General features: G+C 40.3%; 2 protein-coding genes across 2 annotated transcripts in view; one reads left to right on the top strand and one right to left on the bottom strand.

The window, feature by feature from the left end:
• Window positions 1–24,101, bottom strand: part of NDUFA9 (NADH:ubiquinone oxidoreductase subunit A9) — a 38,352-nt gene extending 14,251 nt beyond the window's left edge. Inside the window, exons 1-6 of the mRNA XM_030321664.1 lie at window positions 24,026–24,101; window positions 16,040–16,210; window positions 15,582–15,679; window positions 10,970–11,061; window positions 8,429–8,570; window positions 3,651–3,753 (exon numbers count right to left, since the gene is read on the bottom strand). Of these exons, the coding sequence (XP_030177524.1) occupies window positions 3,651–3,753; window positions 8,429–8,570; window positions 10,970–11,061; window positions 15,582–15,679; window positions 16,040–16,210; window positions 24,026–24,074 (655 nt within the window). The 5' untranslated portion in view covers window positions 24,075–24,101. The remainder of the gene's footprint in view (window positions 1–3,650; window positions 3,754–8,428; window positions 8,571–10,969; window positions 11,062–15,581; window positions 15,680–16,039; window positions 16,211–24,025) is intronic.
• Window positions 24,102–24,225: 124 nt separating this feature from the next.
• The window catches only part of AKAP3 (A-kinase anchoring protein 3), a 50,069-nt gene continuing 46,963 nt past the window's right edge, over window positions 24,226–27,331 (top strand). The window contains exon 1 of the mRNA XM_032593899.1: window positions 24,226–24,915. The gene's annotated coding sequence lies outside the window, so the exon portion shown is untranslated. The remainder of the gene's footprint in view (window positions 24,916–27,331) is intronic.

Raw genomic sequence — 27,331 nt, 5'->3', positions numbered from 1 at the left:
GCTATTACCTTACCCTCATTAGGATGGCTACTAACCAAAAAACAGAAAATAAAGTGCTGGTGAGGATACAGAAAAATTCGCACCCTGGGCTCTGCACTGTTGGTGAAAGTGTAAACTGGAAAAACCACTATGGAAAATAGTATGTAACTCCTCAAAAAATTAAAAATAGAACTACCATATGATCCAACAATTCTACTTCGGGTATATCCCCCAAAGAACTGAAAGCAGGGTCTCAAAGAGAGATTTGTATATCTGTGTTAATAGCAGCATTATTCACAATAGCCAAAAGGTGGAAGCAACCTAAGCGTCCACTGACAGATGAACGGACAAGCAAAATGTGGTGTGTGTATATGGTGGAATATTACTCAGCCTTAAAAAGGGAAGAAAGTCCACCGGGCACCTGGGTGGCTCAATTGGTTAACGGTCCAACTCTTGGTTTCGGCTCCAGTCATGGTCTCATGGTTCCTGAGTTCGAGTACCACATCCAGCTCTGCACTGACAGCACAGAGCCTGCTTGGGACTCTGTCTCTCCCTCACTCTGCCCTTCCCCCACTTGCGCATGCGTGTGCTCTCTCTCTCTCTCTCTCTCTCTCTCTTTCACACACACACACACACACACACACACAAATAAACATTTTTAAAAAAAAGGAAGGAAACATAATAAATGAGGACATTATACTAAATGAAATTAACCAATGACAAAAAATGGTGTGTGATTCCACATATACGAGATACCTAGAGCAGTCAAATTCAGAGGGGCAGAAAGCAGAATGGTGCTTGCCAGGGGCTGGGGGAAGGAGGGAACAGGAAGGTGTTTACTGGACAGAGTTTCAGTTCTACAAGAAGAAAGGAGCTGCACAGAATAGCTGCAGCGTGCATACACATTAACAGTACTGAACTGTACACTTAGAAGTCAGCTCAGGCAGCCATCACAAAATACCGTAACAGGCTGGCTTAAACAAGAGAAATGTATCTCCTTGCAGCTCTGGAGGCTGCAAAGTCCAGGATCAAGGTGTCAACTGATTTGGCTCCTGGTGAGAACTGTCTTCCTGGCTTGCAGTCAGCCAGCTATGTTCACCCTCAGCCTTTCCTCAGTGCACATGTGCAGGGAGAGAGCTCCTCTTCTCTTAAGGCCACCAAGGACCCCACCCTTATTTCTTTATTTAACATTAATTACCTCCTAAAAAGCCCTATCTCCAAATACAATCACATTAGAAGTTAGTGCTTCAAGAAGAATCTGGGGAGAGGAGGGAAGACAAGGACATAATTCAGTCCAAAGCAAATGGTAAATTTTATATGTGTATTTTACCACAATTTTTTAAATTGGAAATTAATGCAGAATGTGAAACGACATGAGCAATCAGGAGGAAAAAACACACAAAAACACATGATAAAAATATCTAAATTGGATAAATGAACTGTGGTCCATCCATACAATTGAATATTATATTGAATATTATTTAGCCATAAAAAGAAATAAGCTCTCAGCCATGAAAAGACATGAAGGAAACTCTTTTTAATGTTTTATATTTTGAGTGAGTGAGAGAGAGACAAACAGACAGAATGTGAGCGGGGGAGCAGCAGAGAGGGAGAGAGAGAACCGAAGTAGGCTCCAGGCTCTGAGCTGTCAGCACAGAGCCTGATGCAGGGCTTGAACTCACGAATCCTGAGATCCTGACCTGAGCGAAAGTCAGATGTTTACCTGATGAGCCACCCAGGCACACCCTGAACACAGATTTTTAAGGCAATGAAATTATTCTCTATGATACTCTAATGGTAGATGTTATCATACATTTGTCAAAATACACAGAATGTACAACATAAAGAATGAATCCTAATGTAAATTATGGACTTGAGTTAATAATAATGTATCAATATTGGCTCATCAATTGTAACAAACATACTATACACTAATGCCAAATGTTAATAATAGAGAAAAGTGTGGGGAAAGACTGAGGGATTAAAGAATATATGGGAACCTGTGCTTTCCACTCAACTTTTCTGCAGACCTAAAACTACTCTAAAAAAAATCAAATGGGGCGGGGCACCTGGGTGGCTCAGTCATTTGAGCATCTGACTTCATTCAGTTCACGTCATGATCTCACGGCTTGTGAGTTCCAGTTCCACGTGGGGCTCTGTGTTGACAGCTCAGAGCCTGCAGTCTGCTTCAGATTCTGTGTCCCTCTCTCTCTTTGCCCCTCCCTCACTCATGCTCTGTCTCTCTCTCTCTCTCTCAAGAATAAATAAAACATTAAAAAAATAATAATAAAGTCTATTTAATTTTAAAATAACTCAAGTAAACATGCCAACAAAAAAACTGTAGCAAATATAACCAAAGATGTGTACCCTTAATATACAAAGAGTCTAGACAAATTAGTAAGAAAAACACCTCTCAAAAAAAGCCAAACATACATGGACAAAGGACAAAGAAAACTGAAAGAAATAATATAAATAGCTAATGAGGAGAAATAGAAAGCTAATGATAAAACTGTACCTCACTAACCATCCTACTACTCCCTAGGAGAGGCAGAATCGTCTCCTAATATATAAGTGAATAAATTGACAGGTACCTGGTAATTTGATAGAATCAGAAACTAAAGCTGGGTTCTTATCACAGACTTTAAAAATATATTCTCCCCCCAAGGGTGCCTGGGTGGCTCAACTGGTTAAGCAACTGACTCTTGATTTGGCCTAGGTCATGATCTCACGGTTTGTGTATCTGAGTCCCACACTGGGCTCTGTGCTGACACCATGGAGCCTGCTTGGGGTTCTCTCTCTCTCTCCCTCTCCCTCTCTCTCTCTCTCTCTCCCTCTCTCTCTGCCCCTCCCCCGCTCACACACGTGCTCTCTCTCCCTCTCTCTCAAAATAAATAATAAATAAAAAAATGTATTCTCCCCTGCCACTCCTGCAAATGTACAGGGAAATCATTTTTTTCCTGTAGAATCTCAAAACCTCATCACTTAGTCAAGGAGACTGATTTCCTTTGCCTAGACAAGTCTAATTATTAAACAAACAAAAACCCTGAGAGTAAGCATAACATGATGCCCAGCTCATGAAAGCAGTTTACATACCAACTACTTCCAGTTTACCAATGGCCAAATTATTAATCCCTAATCCCATTCCACAGAAATGGCTATTTACAAGGAAGACCTATTACACGCACCTGACAAAATATGACGCTACCTCTCTGTCTTTCAGATCAACATCTAAGTGACTTGACTGAATGTGGACTAATGTGAGAAAGTAGTTAGGAAACAGGGGCTTCATAAGAAAAATAAGTAAGGCCAACATTTAAGCAGGTACTGTGGGCCAGGTGCTGTGACAGGGGCTACCGCATTCCAGTAACACGCCAGTCCTGAGGCAGACATTATCATCTCCATTGCAACAGATAAGGAAGCTGCCTCTTGTGGACTTGCCACCCTCACAGAACTCCCACGACCTTTCTGTGAATCTAAGGTGCTCTTTTCACAGGCTGTAACGAAGATCACACTAGGCAAATAGGACCTCTGGGGAGAAAAAAAGCAACTGGGGGAGAGAAAATACACCTTAGTCTGTCAAATCAGAGAACACTGTTAGCTTATGCTTCACCTCAACCTGGTTAACTCGTATCCTCTTTTCTATGACTAGGACAGAACACAAGCATACATACTTGCAAAATGATTGAGGAATCTATCTTCTCTTCCAAAGATGTCCGAAGGCTTTATGATAATGGCTTCCGGAAAGGCATCTCTCACTTCCTTCTCTCCAACAGCCTAAACAAGCAACCAAACAAAGCAGAGTTCTGAGAGGAGAGAACAAAGATCGAATTCCTTCTACTATTAGGACGTTACTGGTATTTCAAAGGTCAGTTTCTGCAGATTACGGTATGATTCATAAAGGTCAGTTACCCAGAATTTTTGTTTTTAAATAATACACAAAAATGCCCTGCCTCATATGGCTCTTGTTGGGTTCCTTCCCGTATTTATTCTAGGGAAGCTTAGGCTGAAGAAGAAAGGAGAAAAATCAGAGTAGAACTTTTCTAGCTTCCATTTTTCTTTCTACTTACAGGTCCTCTATTTGTGTCAACAATCTAGCAGCCCGCCAGAGAAAGGATAGCGTGGTGGGAGGCCACGATATGGAAGTGGCAGCACACATACATACCCAGAGGAGTCGGGGAGGGGCCAGGAACCTCCCGAACCTCAACACCCTTGCCTATCATCTATCTCCTCCTAGACAAGGCCTCTTTCAATGCAGGTATCAGCACCGAGTCCAGCCTTCCTCTCCACCTGCATGACTCCTGTGAGTGACCTATATGTCCAGGTAGGCTTGAACCTCTCAGTTTCTTGAGCTTCTCAATTCCAATGACCTCCTCTTCTCTCCACTTCTGCCCCTCTCAACTCGTTCAGGCCACAGTCCATATCAACAACTACAAGTGCCTGTCTTCTGAAACACTAAGTGAAGACATCCTGCTCTCAGATGGCAACCTCCCATACCTCCAGGTGCTTCATTCATCTCTTCCTGAGATATCTGGTCTTCACCTGAATTCTCAGGCGTTCTAGCCCTCTGATGCTGCTTTCCTACTCATCAAGCCCTCCTAACCTGCCTCAGATTAGATTCCATGGCCCAACTTTTTAATCACTCTCTTACCAATATTGTAAATTACCTTGTCCCTTTGTCTTGACTCCACCCACCAGGCAAAATCCCAATTCTGAAAGAACCCTGTTAGCCTCCTTTGAGCCATGCACTCCTCCTGCCTTCAGAGATGGAGGAAAATAAATCATAATCGGACAACTCAATAAAAAATAAAACCACCCCAATTTGATTAAAAAATGGGAAGAAGATCTGAATAGACATTTTTCCAAAGAAGACATACAGATGGCCAACATGTATAAAAAGGTGCCCAGAATCACTAATCATCAGGGAAATACAAATCAAAACCACAAATAGGTATCGCCTCACACCTATTAGCATGGCGATTATCAAAAAGACAAGAAATAACAAATGTTAGTGAGGATGTGGAGAAAAGGGGGCCCTTGTGCACTATTGGTGGGAATGTAAATTGGTGCAGCCACCGTGGAAAACAGCACGGGGGTTCCTCAAAAATTAAAAAATACAACTACCATATGATCCAGTGATGCCACATCTGCTAATATGTCCAAAGGAAATGAAAATACTAAGTTGAAAAAATATCTGCATCCCCATGTTTACTGCAGCATTATTTACAACAGCCAAGACATGGAAGCAACCCAAGTGTCCATCGGGGGATGATGGATGAAAAAAATGTGATACACACACACACACATACACACACACACACACACACACACACACACACACAGAATATTTTACTCAGCCATTAAAAAAGGAAACCTTGCCATTTGCAACAATATGGATGGACCTTGAGGACATTATGCTAAGCAAAATAGAGAAAGACAAATACCATATGATCTCACTTATACATGGAATAAAAAAAAACAAAAAACAAACAAAAAGCCACCAAACTCTTAGATACAAAGAACAGATGGCCAGAGGCAGGGGATGAGGGTGGGTGAAATGAGTGAAGGTACAAGGTATAAGTGAAAGGAACAAACTTGGGAGTTACAAAATAAATAAGTCTCGGGATGTAACATAAAGCATGGCAACTATAGGTAAGGAAAATGCTATTTCAAAGTTGCTAATCAAAGAGTAGATCTTAAAAGTTCTCATCTTGAGATAAAAAATCTTTGAATATGTGTGGTGATGTTAACCAGACTTATTGTGGAGATCATCTCTCAATATATACTTATGTCGAATCATTATGTTATATGCCCAAAAGTAATGTAATGTATGTTAATGACACCTGAATTTTAAAAAATCATAAACTGGTACCACTATACACTCTTGTCACCCATTTTAACTGCATCTTCAACATTTCCCACAAGTAGTGCTTTCTTCTAATTAGGTATTCTCTCATGACAGTTTCAAACACTCTCTATCCTATTCAGATTCCTCCCTTACTTTTTTCTTCCTTCCAGTAACCAACTTCACCTTCTAATTCAAAGAAAATACAGCAGCAGACAAAAACCACCTCAAGTTCCCACCACAAAACCTACAATTCTCCTCCTTTCTTACCACACAGGGAAATGGCCCTGCCTCCCATGCTCCAGGGCTCACTTGCCCTTCCTCAGGAACCTGCCCAATTGACTCTCTCCTTTATCCTCAGTCTCTTAACCAGAACCTTCTCACCAGCACTTAAACAATGTCAAGGCCTTGAAAGAAAGAAAGAAAGAAAGAAAGAAAGAAAGAAAGAAAGAAAGAAAGAAAGAAAGAAGAGAAGAAAAGAAAGAAAAGAAAAGAAAAGAAAAGAAAAGAAAAGAAAAGAAAAGAAAAGAAAAGAAAAGAAAGGAAAAGACAAAGATTCCCAACTCCACATGCTCCTCCAGCTGCCTGCCTCCCTCCATCCTCTTACCAAACCACTTACACATGCTGCCTGCCCTTCCAATCCCCACTGCCTCGGCTCCTGCTCACTCTCTGCTCACCTGTGCTCTGGATTCTGCCCTAACACCTGCGCCCAAACCATTCTTGGTTAGATCACAGATGACTTCCATGTCCGCAGATCCAAGGTGACTTTCTAGTTCTCACCTCCCTTAGCTTCTCAATGGCGTTCGTAAGCAACTACTCTCTCCTTGCGACGGTCTTCCCTTGGCTTCCATGACCTTGTACTCTCCTGGTTTCCCGCCCTCACCACATCTACTCCTTCTCAGTCTTTTTACTTGTTTGGGTTTTTACAGGTGTCTCCTTGTCTACCAGAGCACACTAATCACTGGTACTCCTCTGGGCCCGTCCAAAGTTCTCTCAATCTATGCTTCCTCACTAGGCAATCTTATTCCCAAACATTGCTTCAATTAACTGGTTTTGTATCTCCAAACCAGACCTCATTTCTGAGCTCTAGGATCATAAACCCCATTCACCATTGTGACTTGGATGACTGACACATACCTGAAATGCGACCTGAGTACAAAACTAGATCATCCTCTTCCTTCTCTGTAAATATTCTATCTCAATCTTTGCTGCACAGTGGAACTCTCTAGGGAGACTTAAAAAATACCAAATACCCACGGTCTATCCCCAGAGATTCTATTTTCATTGGCCAGGGTGAAGCCTGGGCATCAGGATTTTTCAAAATTTCCTCAGTGATTCTAAGGAGCAGCTACAACTAAGAACCACTGTCCAAAAGCCTTGTCCTTCTCAAGTGTTTCTCATCTTATTCAACAGCACCACCATCTGTCCAGTGGTGTAAGCTACAGGGCTGGGCATCTTGGAGTCTTCTCTCTCCCCCACCACTGACTCCAGTCCCAGCCCCTGCCCTTCCAAATAACCATGGATTCAGAGGATTCTGTGAATGCCAGGGGAGAGGCAGGCACAGAGTGCACACACCCATTCTCCTTCATCCATGCAGTATGAAAATGGTGAGGCTCAGATGTGCTGCTAGCCAGCTCTGTTTCTTACAGAAACAGAGCTTACACAAAAAGAAAGAGGTGAAAGAATCACAGAGAAACAAAGCTGAAACCCTGATGTACCTGGGCACCAATGTGGCTAAGCTTCCCTATCCCAATTGCTGGATTTTTCAGAAACATGGGGCCTTTAACATTGGGTTTTCGGATGCTAGCAATTAAATGCACCTGACTGATAGATGTCCTCTCTCCCCCATTATATGCTCTTATGGCACAGTTCGCTCTTATGGCACAGCTCTCTACTTTGCAACACCAGGCACAACTGGAGTTATTTTCCTCAGTGGACTAGAAATGAGATATGGGCTAAGACCAAGTCCGTTTTATTCACTACCGTATGCCTACCGCCTAATTCAATATGCAGCATGCAGTAGGTACTTAATAAATAATTTGTTCAATAAAAAAATGCAGTGGGTAGGGGCGCCTGGGTGGCGCAGTCGGTTAAGCGTCCGACTTCAGCCAGGTCACGATCTCGCGGTCCGTGAGTTCGAGCCCCGCGTCGGGCTCTGGGCTGATGGCTCAGAGCCTGGAGCCTGTTTCTGATTCTGTGTCTCCCTCTCTCTCTGCCCCTCCCCCGTTCATGCTCTGTCTCTATAAGACAAAAAAATAAATAAACATTAAAAAAAAAAATTAAAAAAAAAAAAAATAAAAAAAAAAAAATGCAGTGGGTCAAAAAGCTGGAGCCATTGTCAAAGAACTCTGAGAACAGGTAATAATGCTCTGTCTTTCTCTGAAGCCCCTTACCATAGTTCCCTGCAAACAGAGGGCACTTAACCAAATTGTCAGAACACAACACACACATATCACACACGTCAATCTAGTTCTGGATACAGAGAATCAGAAGCCCCTTTTAATTCTGGAAATGTCAGTGAGAAACCCTTCTCACTTAACTCATGTTTCAAAGGGGCCAAGAAACTCTGGCTCTGTGAACCACTTCCCAGGTCACCTTGTCACTTACCTTATTTCTCAGATATCTAGAAGAGCTTTTAATATCAGCATTCAGATGTGAAACATGAATGAATTTTTCAACTCCAGCTTCCTTGGACACTTGAGCAATTGCTTGGGGAATCTTCACAAAAACATCCTCAAAATCAAAGTTTCTGAAAGAAAGAAAAAAGGAGGATCAGTTAAGAACACTTGACTCAGGATTTCAAAGTTTTCTGTGATAAACTGGTTTTCCATACTATTGCTGGAATTCATAACAGTTAAACTTTTATTATTTATTTATTTTTAATTTGTGTGTGTGTGTGAGAGAGAGAGAGAGAGAGAGAGAATGAGTGAGGGAAGGGCAGAAGGAGGGAGAGTGGGGGGGGAAGAGGGAGAGGGGGACAGAAAGGGAGGGAGGAAGGTAGTTCGGGTATGGTTGGAGGGGAGGAGTAGTAGAGTGTATTGATTGCGAGAGAGAGGGATGAGAGAGAGGGAGAGCGCTAGAGAGAGAATATGAATCTCAAACAGACTCCATACCTAGCATGGAACCCAACATGGGGCTAGATCCCATGACCCTAAGATCATGACCTGAGCTGAAATCAGGAATCAGACATTCAACCAACTGAGCCATCCAGGCACCCTCATAATAGTTAAATGTTTAAATGGCAATGATTTAACCCAAAATCAAAATATATAAGAAAAAATATATATATGTATATAGTATATATGTGTGTATTTAACTTTACTGCTCACTGTCATTACTGTAAATAATTTAAACCTCACCATAAGTTATAAATCAGCACACATAATATTCTCTGTCCTCAAGGAATCCCAAGGCTGAGACCCTTTAAGGGTATCTGGCTGCAGTGGTTGGGTAGGGAGGGGGGAAGTGTTGGGAGCTAAACAGGAACCACTTCTTATACTTGGGCCTTCTTATCCTTTTCCCTCAGGGAAAAAAAAAGAAACTAAAAAATCAGTCACCAATTTAATACAATAACGTTAACATTACATAATAAGATTAATACTTACTCTGTACAAGGCACTGCTATAAGTCACTACAGGAGATATAAAGTCAAAAAAGACCCTGTAAGTAATCAAAGAACTTAAAAATATGTGCTAAGGCAGACACAGATAATCAAACTTAATAAATATTAAGAAAATGGTGTGAACAAAGTGTTGCGGAACTGTGAGATTAAAACACTATTTGTTGATGAACAACCCACACAAAAGGTAAAAAGAACTGTTCAAACCAATATTCATGTTATCTTTAACAGTGTGAACAGATCTAGAACACTGTTTACACAAGAAAAACCAATGTTCAGTTTGACGAACAGCAGGATAGGCAAAATCCTCCTACCTAATCCATCCCAGCTGGACAAATCCAAACACAGCATCGGTAATTCATGAACAACCGGTGGTTCCGTCAAGTTGATGACACCAACCATACTAACACAATCTCTATTAGCTTTTTATGGGTAACATATCACATTGCTTACATACCAGACTTACCGCCGACTAAACCTCTTGAAAGGGTGTTATTGGGTATATAAACGGGTGTTCAATATTAATGCTTAATGATGGACTAATAAAAAATGTGACAACTATAATGCCTGACAGTAGAAGGTACCCAGTGAATGTCTACTGAAACTTAAGTCATCACATGCAAAGAAAAAACAAGAGACATCCAGATGGCTAACAGACACACGAAAAAATGCTCAACCTTGCTCATCATCAGGGAAATACAAATCAAAACCATAATTACTGCCTCATCCCTGTCAGATGGCTAACATTAACAACTCAGGAAACAACAGATGTTGGCGATGATGTGGAGAAAGGGGCACCCTCTTACACTGCAAGTGCGAATGCAAAGTGGCCACTCTGGAAAACAGTATAGAGGTTCCTCAAAAAATTAAAAATAGAATTAGCCTACGACCCAGCAACTCACTACGAAGTATTTATCCAAAGGATACAAAAATGCTGATTCAAAGGGGCACATGCACCCCAATGTTTATAGCAACACTATCAACAACAGCCAAATTCAGAAAGAGCTCATGTGTCCATCAACTGATGAATAGATAAAGAGGGTGTGTGCATGTGTGTGTGTCACACACACACACACAATGGAATATTACTTGACAATCAAAAACAATGAAATCTTGCCATTTGCAGCAACGTGGATGAAACTGGAGTATATATTATGCTAAATGAAATAAATCAGTCAGAGAAAAATAAATATTGTATGATTTCACTCATATGTGGAATTTAAGAAATAAAACAAATGAACATAGGGGAAGAGAAGAAAAAATAAGATAAAAACAGAGAGGGAGATAAACTGTAAAAGACTCTTAAATACAGAGAACAAACTGAGGGTGGCTGGAGGGGAGGCGGTGTGGGGGATGGACTAAATGGATGAAGGACATTAAGAAGGGCACTTGTCGGGATGAGCACTGGGTGTTGTATGGAAGTGATGAATCACTAAATTCTGCCCCTGAAACCAATACTACACTGTATGTTAACTAACTTGAATTTGAATTTAAAAAAAAGAAAAAGAAAAATCAAGCCAAAGACTTACTTGGTTTCCCATTCTCGCCCAACAAGATTAATGACCACATTGCTGTGCTTCACTGCTCTTCGGATAGAATCTTTGTCCTTGCCATTCCATTCCTAGAAAAACAGTAGCCGGTCAGATGAAAACATAAGGGGTCTCCCCTGGCACGTTTCAAAATAGGCCATCTGATATAGTCAGAATTTAGTACCATTTTATATAGGCTCCATTTATTACAACAAAAACGGTCATGAGGTCTGAACTCTTTGCTGATTCTCTAGCTCTCCTGGAGACAAATAGGTCAAAGAACATCTATTTCATTCAGGTAATGAAATGACAGAATTGGAAAAGACAATATTCATTTCTAGTGGGGCATATCCATTTTTGGCCACCCAACTGTCCCCAGCAAGTTTGTAAGGGATTCTAGTTACCAAATCTCCCTTCCTGAAACACAGCCAAAGACCAAGGATTATTTGGGAGGAAAATGGACTTTCCCTTTTGGTGGCAATCAGTTACAGACTAAAGACAGGAGGACTATCTCCTAAAGGCTAATGTTAAAATGGGAGCCTTCGTGACTATTTTCTTATTTCTTTTTAACTCTTTCCTCTTCACAATCCCAGATCTAGTCATTTCTACTTCAAAGACATGTCAAGCACACTTGGGGAGGTGTGACCTGCCCCAAAGTGCAGGCTGAGCCCATGGCAGATTTTCATGTAGAACTAAAGTTCTGAGTGATTCTTGGGGCGCCTGGGTGGCGCAGTCGGTTAAGCGTCTGACTTCAGCCAGGTCACGATCTCGCGGTCCGGGAGTTCGAGCCCCGCGTCGGGCTCTGGGCTGATGGCTCAGAGCCTGGAGCCTGTTTCTGATTCTGTGTCTCCCTCTCTCTCTGCCCCTCCCCCGTTCATGCTCTGTCTCTCTCTGTCCCAAAAATAAATAAACGTTGAAAAAAAAAAAAAAATTTTAAAGTTCTGAGTGATTCAGACTATAGTCAGGCTGACGATTCGGGTCCAAAATAGAAACCGGGGATGAAATAACCCCTAGCAAAGGTACAGCATTTTCTACATTAGAATGAAATTGGATTTTTTAAGCATTTGAATGGGAAATAATAAGCAGTAAGAAGTTTCTTAGGGTCAAATGCTAAGGTGTACGTAAGAGTGAGTGGGGAGGGAGGTGAGGGGGGAAGTGAGCAGGAGGGGGTGCACTAACATCCCTGTGCAATTTAGAAAAGAGAGCCATGGCTACAGAAATCCAATTCCAGAGCAAAAGATGAAGCTCTCAGAAGGAGGAACTAGTTATAAGCAAAGAAGTGTGGGGGGCGGAGGGGACAAGAGAAGTGTAGAGTAATAGCTGTGGAGTCAGACAGGAATGCAAATTCCATTTGCCTTTTTATAAACTGTACAAATTCTCCAACCTCCATGTAAAATTTGAAAATAAAAAATAAAAAATTTGAAAATACAACCTACCTCATGTGTTTGTTATGAAGATTATGTAAAAGAGACATAAAATCTGCTGCACAGTGTTTGACATACCCAACAAAAACAGCAGTTCTACACATACAGAGCTGAAACTTTTTTAGAAAAGATGGCAAAGGGAGAAGAAAAAGAATCCAAGAAGATTCACAGTGGAAGAGATTGGTGCATAACTGCATGAAAGGCCCAAGAGGGATGCCTGGAGAGAGAACTAAAAGGAAACCAAATTCCCAGGGATGAGGCCCAGGGAGCGCACTCAGGTTAGCAAACCAAGTGACCATTAAGACAGAAGTTTCCAATGGAGACCAAAGCAGGGAAATCAGGGCTCCACACCCAGTATGGTCCATCCTTCTCAAAAATAAACAACAGTGAAGTCTCCCCTGTTTTACCTTTCCTGTACTTTACCTTTTGTAAACATTATTAATATTCAAAGTTATATGTTTAGTCTCCATACTCTCTTTTAAGACTGAGAGCTCCCTGTGGTCTTACTCATCAAAGCTTAAATACCTGTGGTAAAAACGGAATATACATCATATGGCTCAATTCCAATGACTCTGCATGTGTAAGCCAGTCAAAGTGTTCACCTATTATTTGCGAAATACTTTAATTCTGAGGACTGACAAGGCGACCCATAATCTCAAGTCACAAAGAAACAGGAGAAAAGCTAAGCTCCTGTAACTGTAACACCATGAAGATTAAGATTTTAGAAAAGAAAAACACTTTATAGAAACAAGAAATTTCCAGTATAGTAGTATACTTAGCTTGTGAACTTTCAGTAAAGAATAAATGAAAAGCTATTAAAAGTAAAAATGTAAGAGAGATCACAAATACTCTGAATGAATGTATCAGAGATCTTAAGGATGTTTACCAAATATTTTTTAAGAGGGGAAAGTGGATTTTGAGAAACTTAACAGAAGACCATGGGGGAGGGGAAGGGGAAAAAAAAAGAGAGAGGGAGGGAGGCAAACCATAAGAGACTCTTAAATACTGAGAACTGAGGACAATAAATTATATTAATTAAAAAAAAAAAAAAGAGGGGGGGCGCCTGGGTGGCGCAGTCGGTTAAGCGTCCGACTTCAGCCAGGTCACGATCTCGCGGTCCGTGAGTTCGAGCCCCGCATCAGGCTCTGGGCTGATGGCTCAGAGCCTGGAGCCTGTTTCCCATTCCGTGTCTCCCTCTCTCTCTGCCCCTCCCCCGTTCATGCTCTGTCTCTCTCTGTCCCAAAAATAAATAAACGTTGGGAAAAAAAAAAAAAATTTAAAAAATAAAAAAAATAAAAAAATAAATAAAAAAAAAAAGAGGGGAAAGTATGTAAATGGAAGAGCTCAACTCCATACAGGATGATAAACACAGGAAAATTTAGGCAGAAGAATAGGAGAGGAAGCATCCAGAGTGTTTCTCAATAGGGTAACTGTAGACATTGGGGCAACAGAGCTCTTTGTGGAAAGGGACTGCCTTGGGCACTGTATGCTACTTAGCATCCCTGGTCCCTAGCTAATAAATCAGTATGATCACCAGTCATTGTGGCAACCATAAAGGCCCACACATTTCTAATCACAGCACTGAAGGGTCTCCCCTACCCTGTATCCCCTGCCTCGCCCCATAGGCAACCACTGGCCCAAAGAAAGAACCTTCAGATTAAAGAGTAACAACAGGGAAGGCACAGCAAGCAGTGTTCTAAGCTAAGTCTGTGCCAAGGAAGCAAGTCATAAAACACCGTATGTGTGATTTTCAGTCTACGGAAGCACTGTCCAACAGAAATATAACATAAGGCACATAGGCAATTCTGAATTTTCTACTCTCACATTTATTGTTATTAATTTTTTTTTTTTTGAGAGAGAGAGAGAGAGAGAGAGAGAGAGAGAGAGAGAGAGAGAGAATATCTTAAGCAGGCTCCATTCCCAGCACAGGGGCCCGATGCGGGGCTCTATCTCATGACCTGGAAATCATGACCTGAGCCGAAATCAAGAGGTGAATGACTAACCAACTGAGCCACCCAGATACCTCTCCACTAGTCACATCTAAAATAGTAAAATGAGGAGCGCCTGGGTGGCTCAGTTGGTTAAGCATCCCAACTTTGGCTCAGGTCACGATCTCACGGTCTGTGAGTTTGAGGCCCACGTTGGGCTCTATGCTGACAGCTCAGAGCCTGGAGAGTGCTTTGGATTCTGTGTGTGTGTCTCTTTCTCTCTATGCCTCTCCTCCACTCACACTCTGTCTCTGTCTCTGTCTCTCTCTCTCTCCCTTTCAAAAGTAAATCAACATTAAAATTTTTTTTTTTTTTTAATTTTAGGGGCACCTGGTTGGCTCAGTTGCCTAAGCATCCAACTCTTGGTTTCGGTTCAGGTCATGATCTCATGGTTCAGTTTGTGGGTTCAAGCCCCACATCAGGCTCTGCGCAGACAGCTCAGAGCCTGCTTGGGATTCTCTCACTCCCTCTCTCTGCCTCTCCCCCCAAGCACACACATGTTCTCTCTGTCTCTCTGTCTCTCTCTCTCAAAATAAATAAATATTTTAAAAACTTTTTTCTTAAAGAGTAAAATGAAACAGGCGAAATTCATTTTAATAATATACTTTATTTAACCAAATATACCCCTTATATTATTTTAATATTTAGTAAGTGTAAAAAATTATTCATGACTTATATTATTTTCTTTGTGCTATGTCGTTGAAATTTGATTGTATTTTATACTTACATCACATCTGAATTAAGATTGGCCATATTTCAAGTGTTCAGTGGCCACATGTGGCTAATGGCTACCATACTGGATGGCAGGGGCCTAGAGCAGGGATCAGCAAATTATGACCCATGGGCAAATCTAGCCTATAGTCTAACTTTGTAAATAAACTTTTATTAGAACACAGTCACTCCCATTCATTTATATTTTATCTATGGTTACTTTCAGGCAAAAGGGGAGAGCTGAGTAATCATGACAAAGACCCTATGACCTACAAAGGCTAAAATATTTACCAACTGGCTTTTTACAGAAAATGACATTTGCCAACTGCTAGATAAGAGTTCATAAGAATGAGGTAAATGGAGGATGCCCTTGGTTCACTCTGAGATGAAACTGCTGCTTTATTATACTGCCTCTCTCTCCTAAAAATGACCTCAGTACTTTACATCAGTCAACTCCAGTAATCAGCAATCAGTCACACAGACTCTTACCAGAAAGATAATCTGACCCAGGTCACCCATGGGACGAAGGTGCATGGTGTCATATGCTTCACACCGATAGGGTATGATCACCTGTGACCCCATACGTCCTAAAAAAGAACGGATTGAAACAAGGATCAATACTAACATAATATGAATACTTTATACAACAGTGAGGTGGTAAATATTTAAATTACAGCATGACAAGTAAATGGAAATCATGTTTCACAAAAACATATTTTGCCCTGCTAGAGATGCCATAACTTTTCAGAGACCCCCATTCCTGTTTCAACATCCTACAGAGGAAGAGTGATAATGCTTCCTAACATACAGCAGATCAAAATTACATAAATCCAAGATACAAGTAATTTGTAACACTGTTAAATTGAAAAGAAACATGGTTCATGGTTTTCATTAGGCAACCCTAATAAGTGGCACTGAGCATACTGAACTCAAGGAACTTTACTTACCAAGGCGGTTGACAACATATCGGCCCAAGAATCCCGTTGCTCCAAACACAGTGGCCACAACCCCACTGACTGAAGAACGCCCACCTTTCCCATGAGGTATGAGTGAATGATGAAGCTGGCGACGAGGCAGGCCATGAAACACAGCTACGGCTCTCGCAGTAATAGAAGAACCTTAAAGAAAACCCCAGAGTATAAAAAAGTGGCAAACGTTAATATAAAAGTGAGTATGAATAACCTCTTTTCCTAGAAACTTGTAACATTATTTTGCTATCAGTACTTCCAAAAACTTAAGTTTAAAATGAACTTTTAAACTAAAAGTTATAATGTAAGTGCCCACAGCAATAATAAACACAAACAGCTGCCAACAAAAAATCCATACGTCATAAGGAAATATATAAAAATTAGAAAGTACAGTTGATCCTTGAACAACATGGGTTTTAACTACATGGGTCCACTTATATGAGGATTTTTTTTGATAAATATAGCACAGTACTATAAATGTATTTTCCCTTCCTTATGATTTTCTTTAATAGCATTTTCTTTTCTCTTGCTTACTTTATTGTAAAAACACAACATATAATACATACACATAAAACATACAAAATATGGTAATCAGTTCTTTATGTTACCAGTGAGGCTTCTGGTAAACAGTAGGCTATTGGTGATTAAGTTTGGGGGGAGTCAAAAGTTATACATCAATTTTTTACTGCATGGGGAGGGGAGGGGGTCAGTGCCCCTAACTACTGCATTGTTCAAAGGTCAACTATAAACTCCCTGCCCTATGGGATACAATATACAATATATTGTGATACAATATTTAAGTCACATTAAAAAAATTAAACAGTTAAAAATTAAGAGAGTAGAAACCTCCACAGTGAAAGGCACTGAGAGAATGCAAGGAAGGGAGCAATAAATCAGATAATTATGAGGAAGTATTCCTGGATAAAGTAGGTTTGGGGGGCCTTTTTTTTCCAGTTTTACTGAGAATGAACTGACATACAGCCCTGTGTAAGTTCAAGGCATATGGCATGATGGTTTGATATATATATATATATATATATATATATATATATATATATATAATGAAATGATTACACTAGGTTCAGCTGGCATCCACCAACTCATAGAGATCCAATAAAAATGAAAGAAGAAAAAAACAATTTTCTCCTTGCATTGAGAACTCTTAGCATGAACTCCCTTAAATTTTCTATGTATCTTACAGCAGCATTAGCTAAAGTCACCATGTTGTACATTACATCCCGAGTACTTTTTTACGTTATAATGGTAGGCTTGTACCCTCTGACCACCTTCCTCCAATCCTCACTGCCGCAACCCTTCACCTCTGGCCACCACAAGTCTGAGCTCTTTTTCTACGAGTTTGGGTTTTTTTTTTTAATTCCACATATAAGTGAGATCACACAGTATATGTCTTTCTCTGTCTGACTTATTTCACTTTAGGATAATGCCTTTAGGGTGGATCCATGTTGGAGCAGATGGTAGGATTTCCTCATTTTTTATGGCTGAATAATATTCCAGTGTGTGTGTGTGTGTGTGTGTGTGTATGTATGTGTATATATATATATGTGTGTGTGTATATGTATATATATGTACATATATATGTGTGTGTATATATATGTATATATGTATATATATGTATATATGTGTATATATGTGTATATATATGTGTGTATATATATGTATATATATGTATATGTATATATATGTATATGTATACGTATATGTATATATATGTGTGTATATATATGTGTGTGTGTATATATATGTGTGTGTATATATATACATACATGTATATATATGTGTATATATATACATATATGTATATATGTGTATATATATGTGTGTATATATATACATATACACATATATACATATATACATATGACTTAGTGTTTTCACTCCCCTTGAATATATATTAGCAGAAGTGGAATTGCTGGATTGTACAGTTGTTATTTTTAATTTTTTGAGGAATCTCCATGCTGCTTTCCATAGTGGCTGCACTGCTTTACAATCCCAACAGCAGTGCACAAGGGCTCACTTTTCTCCACATCCTCGCTAACACGTGTTATCTCTTGTCTTTTTGATGATGGTGATTATAACAGGTGTGAGGTTTTAATTTGCATTTCCCTGATGACTAGTAATGTTGAGTACCTTTTCATGTACCTGTTGGCCTTCCGTATATTTTCTTTGCCCATGTTTTAATTGGGTTATTTGTCGGTTTTTCCTACTGAGCAATAAACTATTTTGAGAAAGGTTTTAAAGAGGAGTAACAACAGACTTCCATGTGAAACATGTAACACATACAACAATGTAGAGATGGAAATGAATAAGCCTAGTGCAGGTAACAGAAGATTTACCTGGAACAGACTCTGAAACTGATGATGAATGAAAAATAAAGTTGATGATATATGCTGGAGGTAGAGGACTGTTCGTATAGAATATTTTTTTTAAAAAGCGTACAGTTCAGACTTAATATAAAAACTACTGAAAATCATCAAAAGTAATGACAAAAGGAGTATTTGAGAAAAGATTTCTGAACTTTGGAAAGGTTAATAGTGATTTGTCAAACCTCTCACTATTTCTTTTTCATACACTCAAGTTCTTGATCCTCAAAGTTCCTGCATCAGTGCTTTACATCTTCTCCACCCAGTCTATATGTGCAAGGAGACTACGTGGCCTTAGCCCGAACGTCTGCCAGGCTGGGAAACACCACTTCCCATGGCAGACCGTACTCATTCCATCCAATAGTGAGCAAGTTCCACCACATGGGAGATCAGTGGCTGCTTCCCAGTAGCGGTGATCCCTATGTTCCTCTGGAATGACAAAGGACAAATCTAATCCCTCTTCTACATCTAACTGTAGCAACGATATCTCTACTAAGTCTTCTCCAGGTTACACATCCTAGGTTCTGTTAACTATTCCTCATTTGGCAGAAGTGTAAAACTCCTTTGGATACATGTCAATTTTCAAGTGCCTTGAAACTCATTAGGGCAGTTTTAGAGCAAGTTACCTAATGTTCAGGGAGTAAGTAAAAAAACAACTGAAAGGTCTAAAGTGCTGATAAACGTCTGCTCCAATCAACAAACTGCTTACCAAGCACACTAGTGCTTTGTAAACTTGGGGAAAGCTAAAAGAAACAAATAGAAATTGCTTTAGAAAATCTGTGTTTGGAGGAAAAAAAAGTCAATTCAAGCCCCAAGTTGGGCTCTGTATTGGGAAGGAAGGAAGGAAGGAAGGAAGGAAGGAAGGAAGGAAGGAAGGAAGGAAGGAAGGATGGAAGGAAGGAAAAAAGGAAGGAAGGAAGGAAGGAAGGAAGGAAGGAAGGAAGGAAGGAAGGAAGGAAGGAAGGAAAAGGGAGGAAGGAAAGTAAATAAGTAAGTCTGTGTCTATTTTCTGCACCAGACCCTCAGTGGCACTCTGCCCAGAAACCATGGTTTTTCCCTATGCAAAAGCATGAAATTACACAAAAAGCCTAGCTTACTGAATAGCATCTGAAACCACACTAAAAAGGTTAAAACAAACCTAGCTTACTGAAAAGCGTCTGAAACCATGCATCTGAAAGGTTAAAACAAACACTGCAGATCAGACACACAACAATAACTGTCATAGTAACAGCAAAACTTACAAAGCTGTTACCCGATGCCAGGCATTGTTCTATGTGCTTAGTAGGTATTGTCTTATTTAATACAATTTTTACTGTCAGATTACAGACGAGGAAACTCAGGCTCGGAGAGGTTAAGTGATTTGCCTGAAAAGCCAACAAAGGAGAATGAAAAGCAGTCCAGTAAGGGAAGGGGGAAAAAAAAAAAAAAAAAGGAAATGGTAGGAGCCAAACGAAGAGAGTGATTGATAGAGGTAAGAGTTAACTGTCGGGGCGCCTGGGTGGCGCAGTCGGTTAAGCGTCCGACTTCAGCCAGGTCACGATCTCGCGGTCCGGGAGTTCGAGCCCCGCGTCGGGCTCTGGGCTGATGGCTCGGAGCCTGGAACCTGTTTCCGATTCTGTGTCTCCCTCTCTCTCTCTGCCCCTCCCCCGTTCATGCTCTGTCTCTCTCTGTCCCAAAAATAAATAAACGTTGAAAAAAAAATAAAAAAAAAAAGAGTTAACTGTCAAATGTTGAAAAGTAAAGTAGGATGGGGACAGAGGACCACAGATCTAGAAGATGTTGGTTCTGAATGGCCTTAATAAGAGCAATTTTATTGCAGTGGGGATGACAGTCTACTGGAGAGGGCAAGAGAGAATGAAAGGCAAGGGAGTGGGAAAAAGAGTATCGATGATTCTTCTGAGGAGATATGGGGAAAAAAGGACTAGAACATTAGGACAAGGAAGGATTTTTTTTTTAAATATGAGCTATTATAACATATTTACACGCTGATGGAAATGAGCTGGTAGAGGGGAAGCATTAATGATTCAGGGGAGGAAATGCACAGGTAATTGATGGGATGGATTGCAAAGCAAAGGAACTAGCCTCAGATCAAAACGAAAGGAGCTCATCCACTTTAACAGGAAGGAAAGTTGCAAATTATTGCAGCTCAGCTATTAGATTTTTATGGTGGAGAAAAAGATTGTTCTCATCTAATTCCTTTTTATTTTTTTTTATTTGAGAGATAGAGAATAGGGGAAAGGTGCAGAGGGAAAGAGAGAGAATTCCAAGCAGGCTCCATGCTGAGTGTGAGCCCCAACATGAGGCTCGATCCCTCGACCCTGGGGTCATGACCTGAGCCAAGATGGAGAGTCAGATTCTCAACCGAATGAGCCACCCCATGCCCCTGACACTGCTGATTTCTAGGTTAAGTTGAGAATGAGAGAGAAGCACATGTTAGAAGTTTTAGGAGATTGGCAATGGTAAATAATCATTACAGAGAAAGGGAAAGCAAATTTCTTTGAAAAAATGTAGTACTGAAAATCTACTTGATGTTTGTATTCATGAATTTAAAATAAGTCAGTTTGGAGTTTTCCCTAGTTCAGTTCTCTACTGCTCAGGGGTAAGCAAGAAATACGTGGTAAGCTTGTTTTTTTTTTGTTTTTTTGTTTTTTTTAATGCCACAGGCAGATGCACTGGGAAGTTGAGAATTTATAAAAGGGAATGATTAAAATGATGAGTAAGGAAGGAAATGAGGACACTGGACAAAGGACAGTTAATAAATTGTGAAAAATGACTGCAGCCAAGGAATTAATAATGCCTCAAATGGTTGTTTTGAGGATTAGAGTAATGTATATAAAGTATTTAGAACATTATCTAGCACATGTTAAGCTCTCTATGAGTAACAGATGCTTTCATTTGTTATTACTTCAAAATCCCTGAGGTGATATTACAGTAACCTCATCTAATTATTTGGGTTTTTTTTCTCCAAAAATTATGGACCAAGCACTATTCTAAACTGTAACTAGCACAGTAAAAAAGACAAAGTGCCTGGCCTCAGGGAGATTACATTTTAGAGGGTTGACATGAAAATTAATATATGAGTAAGTACCTGTCACAGTGCTTTGCACTAATAGGTGCTCAATAAGTAAATATAAGTTGTTTGGCTCCAGCCTATTTTCTTCCACATATTATGAACACCATTAGGAGAGTAATATCCTTTATTCATTATATTCCTTTGCTCAAAAACCTATATTGGTTTCTTACTGTAATATTTAAATTACTGTAATATTAAACCAATCTTTCCAACACATTTGCTTGCACACTGCATTGGTTTATTTATTTATAAATTACATATACATTCTATGTAGTACCAGTATGTTGTGTACATTATAAAACATACTAAAGCACTTAGAATAGTAGCTGGTATATAGTTTGAACTACAGAAATGTTAGCTATTGTTGTTATTATTACTAAATATGTTTCTTAAGTTCTGATACAATATTTTTTTTATGTTTATTTAGTTTGAGAGAGAGAGCACGCCTGGGAGCCACGGAGGGGCAGAGAGAGATGGAGAGAGAATCCCAAGCAAGCTCTGCACCATCAGCATAGAGCCTGACACGGGGTTCAATCCCACAAAACATGTGATCATAACCTGGGCCAAAATCAGAAGTCAGATGTTTAGTCAACTGGAGCCACCCAGGCATCCTGTGAAACCACTTTTTTGTATGCCACTGATTCCTCTTACAAAACCCACTTTGGAGACCACTGGTCTAAACTGCTGGACTTCCAAAGGCCTCCATTATTTAAACCCATCTAATGTATTCAACTTTCTTTTCTACTGCTCCAGATCTATAGGTAGTCATTTCACTCCCTTCTAAGTACTTTGTGATTCCATTCTTGTGAATTCTTGTGATTCCACCTTGTCCTTGCCTATGCCCGTGCCGGGAGAATACCCAGCTTCTCTGACTTTCCAGATTGTAACAACCCTAAAAAATCAGTGGAAGCTTTGCAATTCTCTACTGGTCTTCCAATCTAATTACTTCAAATGATACAATATTTCCCTTTTCTGATTTCCTATGGTACTTAATAGTCTCTCCACATTTCACCATATATAATGTATTACACAGTTCTGTTCTATAGTGTTTTGATTATGTTACACACTAGACTTGCCTCTCCAGAGTTTATGCAAAAGCTTATTTTACCAGAGACAATAAAGCATACTGGTTAAGAGCACAAGCAATGGCTTCAATTTAAAAGGGGTACGTTACAGTGAAAATGTTTATGGAAATATTTAGGATTGTGGATAGCAGATACTCAACCAATAGCAGTTATTATCATTCATGATCTACATTATGTCACACCAATGTAATACTTTGACAAGAACCAACAAATGTCTTGCAAAGAAGTCATGACTACAAAACCATCACTATAAATGATGTGAACCAATCACCTTCCCTCCCAGTAATATGCAGAAGCCCTACCCAAGATGTAAAACTAAAAAAGTCCTCCAAATACTTCTGACTTGCTTCTCAGCCTAAACATCAGAACTACTTGTGTAGCTTTTTAAAATTTAAGGTGCAAGGAGCCGATCTCAAAAATTCTGATTTAATACCTCTGCAATGAGTCCCCATTTCTATTTTTTCTAAAAGCATTAAAAATTATTCTAACATGCAGCTAATTTTGAGAACAAACAATATTTGGCAATGACTAGAATACACTACGAAAAAATACAACTTTTGGAGGCTGATTGGGTCAAATTTGTGAAATAATGAACCGTAACTGTATTTCCAATTTCCTTGCTTTTCTTGCCTCCTTTTGTGTGTGTAAGAGCAAATATATACTGTATTCTCAAACTGAGGACCGTGACAGCAGATCCAATCAGAATAGAAGGAAAAATAAACAACGCTTAGACAAACACTAACTAGATATCCTTTACTCTTCTTCCCTTTTCTTTCCATTAAACTCCTGACTGTTGGTTCTCTCTCCAGCATCCCTCGCTCCCCCAGACCTCAGTGCCTCGACCTAACACACTCTACATCCGCAGAAATGCCTCGGACTTAGAAAATGCTTTTATAAATGTTACTTTAACCGTTTCAGAAACTCCCTGACGTTGTGGTATTGCCGCCACTGTAACAGGAAGAATCTCAACTTCAGAGAGATTAAGGGTTTGCACAAGATCATACAGTCAATCCATTAAGAACATTCTCTCACTATCTTTTTCTCCCCATCTTTTTCTGATTGTTCCCCCCACAGGGGCCCAAAAGGCCCGCTGCCGGCCACACACACTTGTCTCATAACCTCAAACCGTTCCAACTCTACCAGAACTCATTCTTTCGATCCTTTACGACACCCCCCCCCCCGCCACGTTCTCCTTTTCCCTTCCCGTTGCTCCTGTTCGCTCAGCACAGACCCCTTCCCAAGTGTACAATTTAATATGTGGCCGGGGAGGGGAAAAGGAAAGCAGAAACTACAGGCAGTTCCGGACCTAGAAAAACCGAGGTGCCTTGGGAGTCGGCATGAACGCTGCAGCACGGCACCACTCCCAACACTTCGGATCCCCTTCTCGGAATCCCGATAGGGAGCCCCAGCTCCCGGTGACACTTACGTGACATTGGCAGGGCTCGGACAACCCAAGGGTGGAAGGCGGCCGCCATCTTCTCCCACAATCCCCCGCAACCGGCGCTCTGGCTACGGCTACTGAGCTGGGCCAAAAGTAATCTTCCAAGCCTTGCTGCGCAGGCGCCAACGGGAAAAGAAGGGGCGGGTCAGAGATTAGGATAGGGTGTAAACTGGAGGGAACTGGGGAGGAGAGCAAGGTACAAGGGAGGGTACGTGGAAAAGAGGGCAAAAAGGGGAAATAGAAAGTGAAGAATTTTGGAGTCAGAATCTCAGATCTGGAGCCGACCGTAAAGATAATCTCATTACCAAGGAATGTGAAGTTCAGAGTCTGCCAGTGACTGGCTCGAGGGCATACAAAACGGCACAACCCGAGCTGCCTGAGCCAAGCTTTCCTGACTCAGTTCAGTTCATTATTTCCTGAAAATGTCAGAGAAGTTCTGGTGAGACTAGGGGAAAGTAGAGGCGCGGCCCCTGCGCTCGGGAAGTTCTCGAAGGAGAGAACCAGGGTCTAGAGGAGAAGTCAGAAAAGAAAGGAGTGAAGCAGGGACGAAGAGAAAGGGAGGAATTAAAATAGAAATGAGGATGTGCACGTCGAACTCGTGCACATTCTCTCCCCGGAGACTTAGCTCTTGTTGTACCCTTTGCCTGGCAGGCTCACTTAGATGTCTACTCCAGCTCAAGTTTCTGCTTGAAGAAAACTTCTCAGACCACCCAAGGTGGTCATCACTCCATCAGTCTCTTCGTTGCTATTTTATATATGAAAGCACTTACCACCAACTGACATGTGAATCCAGGTATCCTTATCCTGGTGTATGATTCATGAGTGGACTTAAGGAAGTCTGTGAACCTCCTGAAATATTAAGTAAAATCTAGTGGGTACGTATGCCACTGCACATTTTTCTAGAAGGAAACTCAAGATGACTCTAGAACAGTGGTTCTTACTTTTTTTTTAACTGTGGACCAATTTGAGAATCTGCACTGTTTTAGAAAGAGGTATCTAGACTCCAAGGAGATTCCAGAAAGATTAAGTACTTGGCTTTTTTAACTAGTCTATTTTGGTCGTTCAAGATCTCTAAGTAGGAGACAGCAAACTGCTGTGAGACATCTGCCTTGGGCTTATCAGAACAAACTAGTTGGGGGATCTTTCTAGATTGGTAATTCTTTCAGCGTTTTGGGGTTTTGTTTGTTTTTTGGTGTGTGTGTGTGTGTGTGTGTGTGTGTGTGTGTGTGTTTAGGAAGAAAGCAGTGCGAGTTGCTTGGATGTACAAAAGTCCCATAATGAGCAGAGGTTATTAGGCTTGTAAAATTGGTTGTAAAATTCAATCTACCAAATTGAATTGCAAGAGGAAAGAAACTTTTGAAGAAAATCAGAGAAGTTTAAAAATGCTACACAGTCTTAAATCTCTTGGCCTCGTCCAGTTTTCACCCAGCGCTTAAAATTTTCTGATATTTGATTCTGGGGTCAATATGATTATAAAAAACTGGTTCTGAAAAGTTGACAGACCCCATTATCATCACCATCCTCCTAACACCTGTGTAACATGCCAAGTATGGTATTTTACATTTCCAAGTCAAACACTGATTGATGTTCTCAATACTAGTTTCAAGGTGGCATATTTTTCAAAAAGCACTGACTTAAAACTCGGAATGTTAGATCCCAGTCCTAGCTTTACCAGTTAATAGTTGTGACCTGGGCAAGTTTCTACACCTGTCAAACAGGGAAAGTAATACCTGCCCTATTACCTCAAAAGGTTATTGTGAGGATCAGATGACATAATGGGTGTGAAGGTACTTTCTCAACTGCAGAATACTGTATGCATGTAAATGAAGTTCTATTTAAATATCACTGAAGTATCAAAATCCTAGACTGTTAGAACTTGAAGGGATGTAAGACATGAGTAAGCCCAATTTCTTTATTTTAAAGATGAAAAAACTGAGGCAGTATAAAAAAATCATCAATAGATAAATAACCTTGTTGAAGAAAGCCTGTAACAAACAAGTCAGTCACTTTTGAATTTGTTAACAGTTGTAAACTTTATCTTGTGACCTTGATCAAGATTCTTCTTGTTTCATAGAAACTACATATCAGTCCTATATGGAGTCATTAATTAAGAGTACCTAGGATAACATTTCTAAAGGGGATGTACTAAAAATAAAGTCCTCCTCAAGGAAAGAAATTGCCAATCAAATGCCTCTTGGTCTGATTTATCCCAGCTCATTCTCAGGTCAAGGCATTGTAGAGAAAGGATTAGTGCTATTGTATCTGACCATCAAAAACAAAATTATAACCCAGAAATGGTCAGTTTGGGCAAAATATCTGCAAATTTATTATTATTATTACAAAAGGTAAGATGCTTATAACAGAGTCAAGGCTGAGTCCACAAAATGAAATGATTCCATGGGCTTTGTATAAAAAAAATTAGCAGATGCTCAGTTTTTATTTCTTCTCTGTACCCATCTGAATTTGTTTGTACATAACACTGTTGTTTTAAGTGCAACCCATTGGTAAAATTCCCCGTCCCGTATTCCCTTCCTAAATGAGATACTTAAAGGAGAAAAATAATTGGAAGCAAGCCAGCCCAGTCTTTCCAAACTAAGCATCAGAGCCTTGAAGTGTATCTTCACCTATCCCCCTTGTCCTTTGACAACTCAGTTTCTGGTAGCTTCACTACTGTTGCTATAGAGACAATGATATCACCAGTTGTGATTCTGATGTCACTCTTCAGTCCCAACAAGGGGGAGGTACATGGAAGGCTGGGGGAGGAAACAAGATCTTGAGCTGAGCAAGAACATCCCAGCATCTTCACTGGGCATCACTGGAGTCTTCTGTGGTTCACTATTCCAGTGCTACAGAGGTAAGAAATTCCACTGGACTGATAAAATAGCCCATTTTCTGAGCCTCTGTGGTTAAAAAGGAGAATTCAGTGACAAGTGATGGTTAACTTTTAGTATTCAACCCAGCCTCCTTCTTTGCACAGTTTTAATTTTTGCATCAGTTTTCTGGGAATAAATAAGCCTCTCACTCAGTAGCATTACAGCTAAAGCTACCATCTTTACTGCTGAAATTTTTATTTTGTTGGAGATTTGACCAGATCTCCTTGGCCATCTTTTTGGGATCATGAGGGTCTCTTACTCCCTGCTTCCCAATTTGACAATGAGACTGGAAGCTTGACTACCTGCTGCCTTATTTTCATTGTGTAGCTGTTCCAAAAGTTTTTTGTTTTTTGTTTTTTAACCCCAGTGCTCTAATAGCAAAATCAGACTGGTGTAGCTCTGAGTCCCGAATCTCCTC

This window comes from Lynx canadensis, chromosome B4 (genome assembly GCF_007474595.2).
Source record: "Lynx canadensis isolate LIC74 chromosome B4, mLynCan4.pri.v2, whole genome shotgun sequence".
Lineage (NCBI taxonomy): Eukaryota > Metazoa > Chordata > Mammalia > Carnivora > Felidae > Lynx > Lynx canadensis.
The sequence above is the reverse complement of the archived record's forward strand: the minus strand, read 5'-3'. Positions and strand labels throughout refer to the sequence as shown.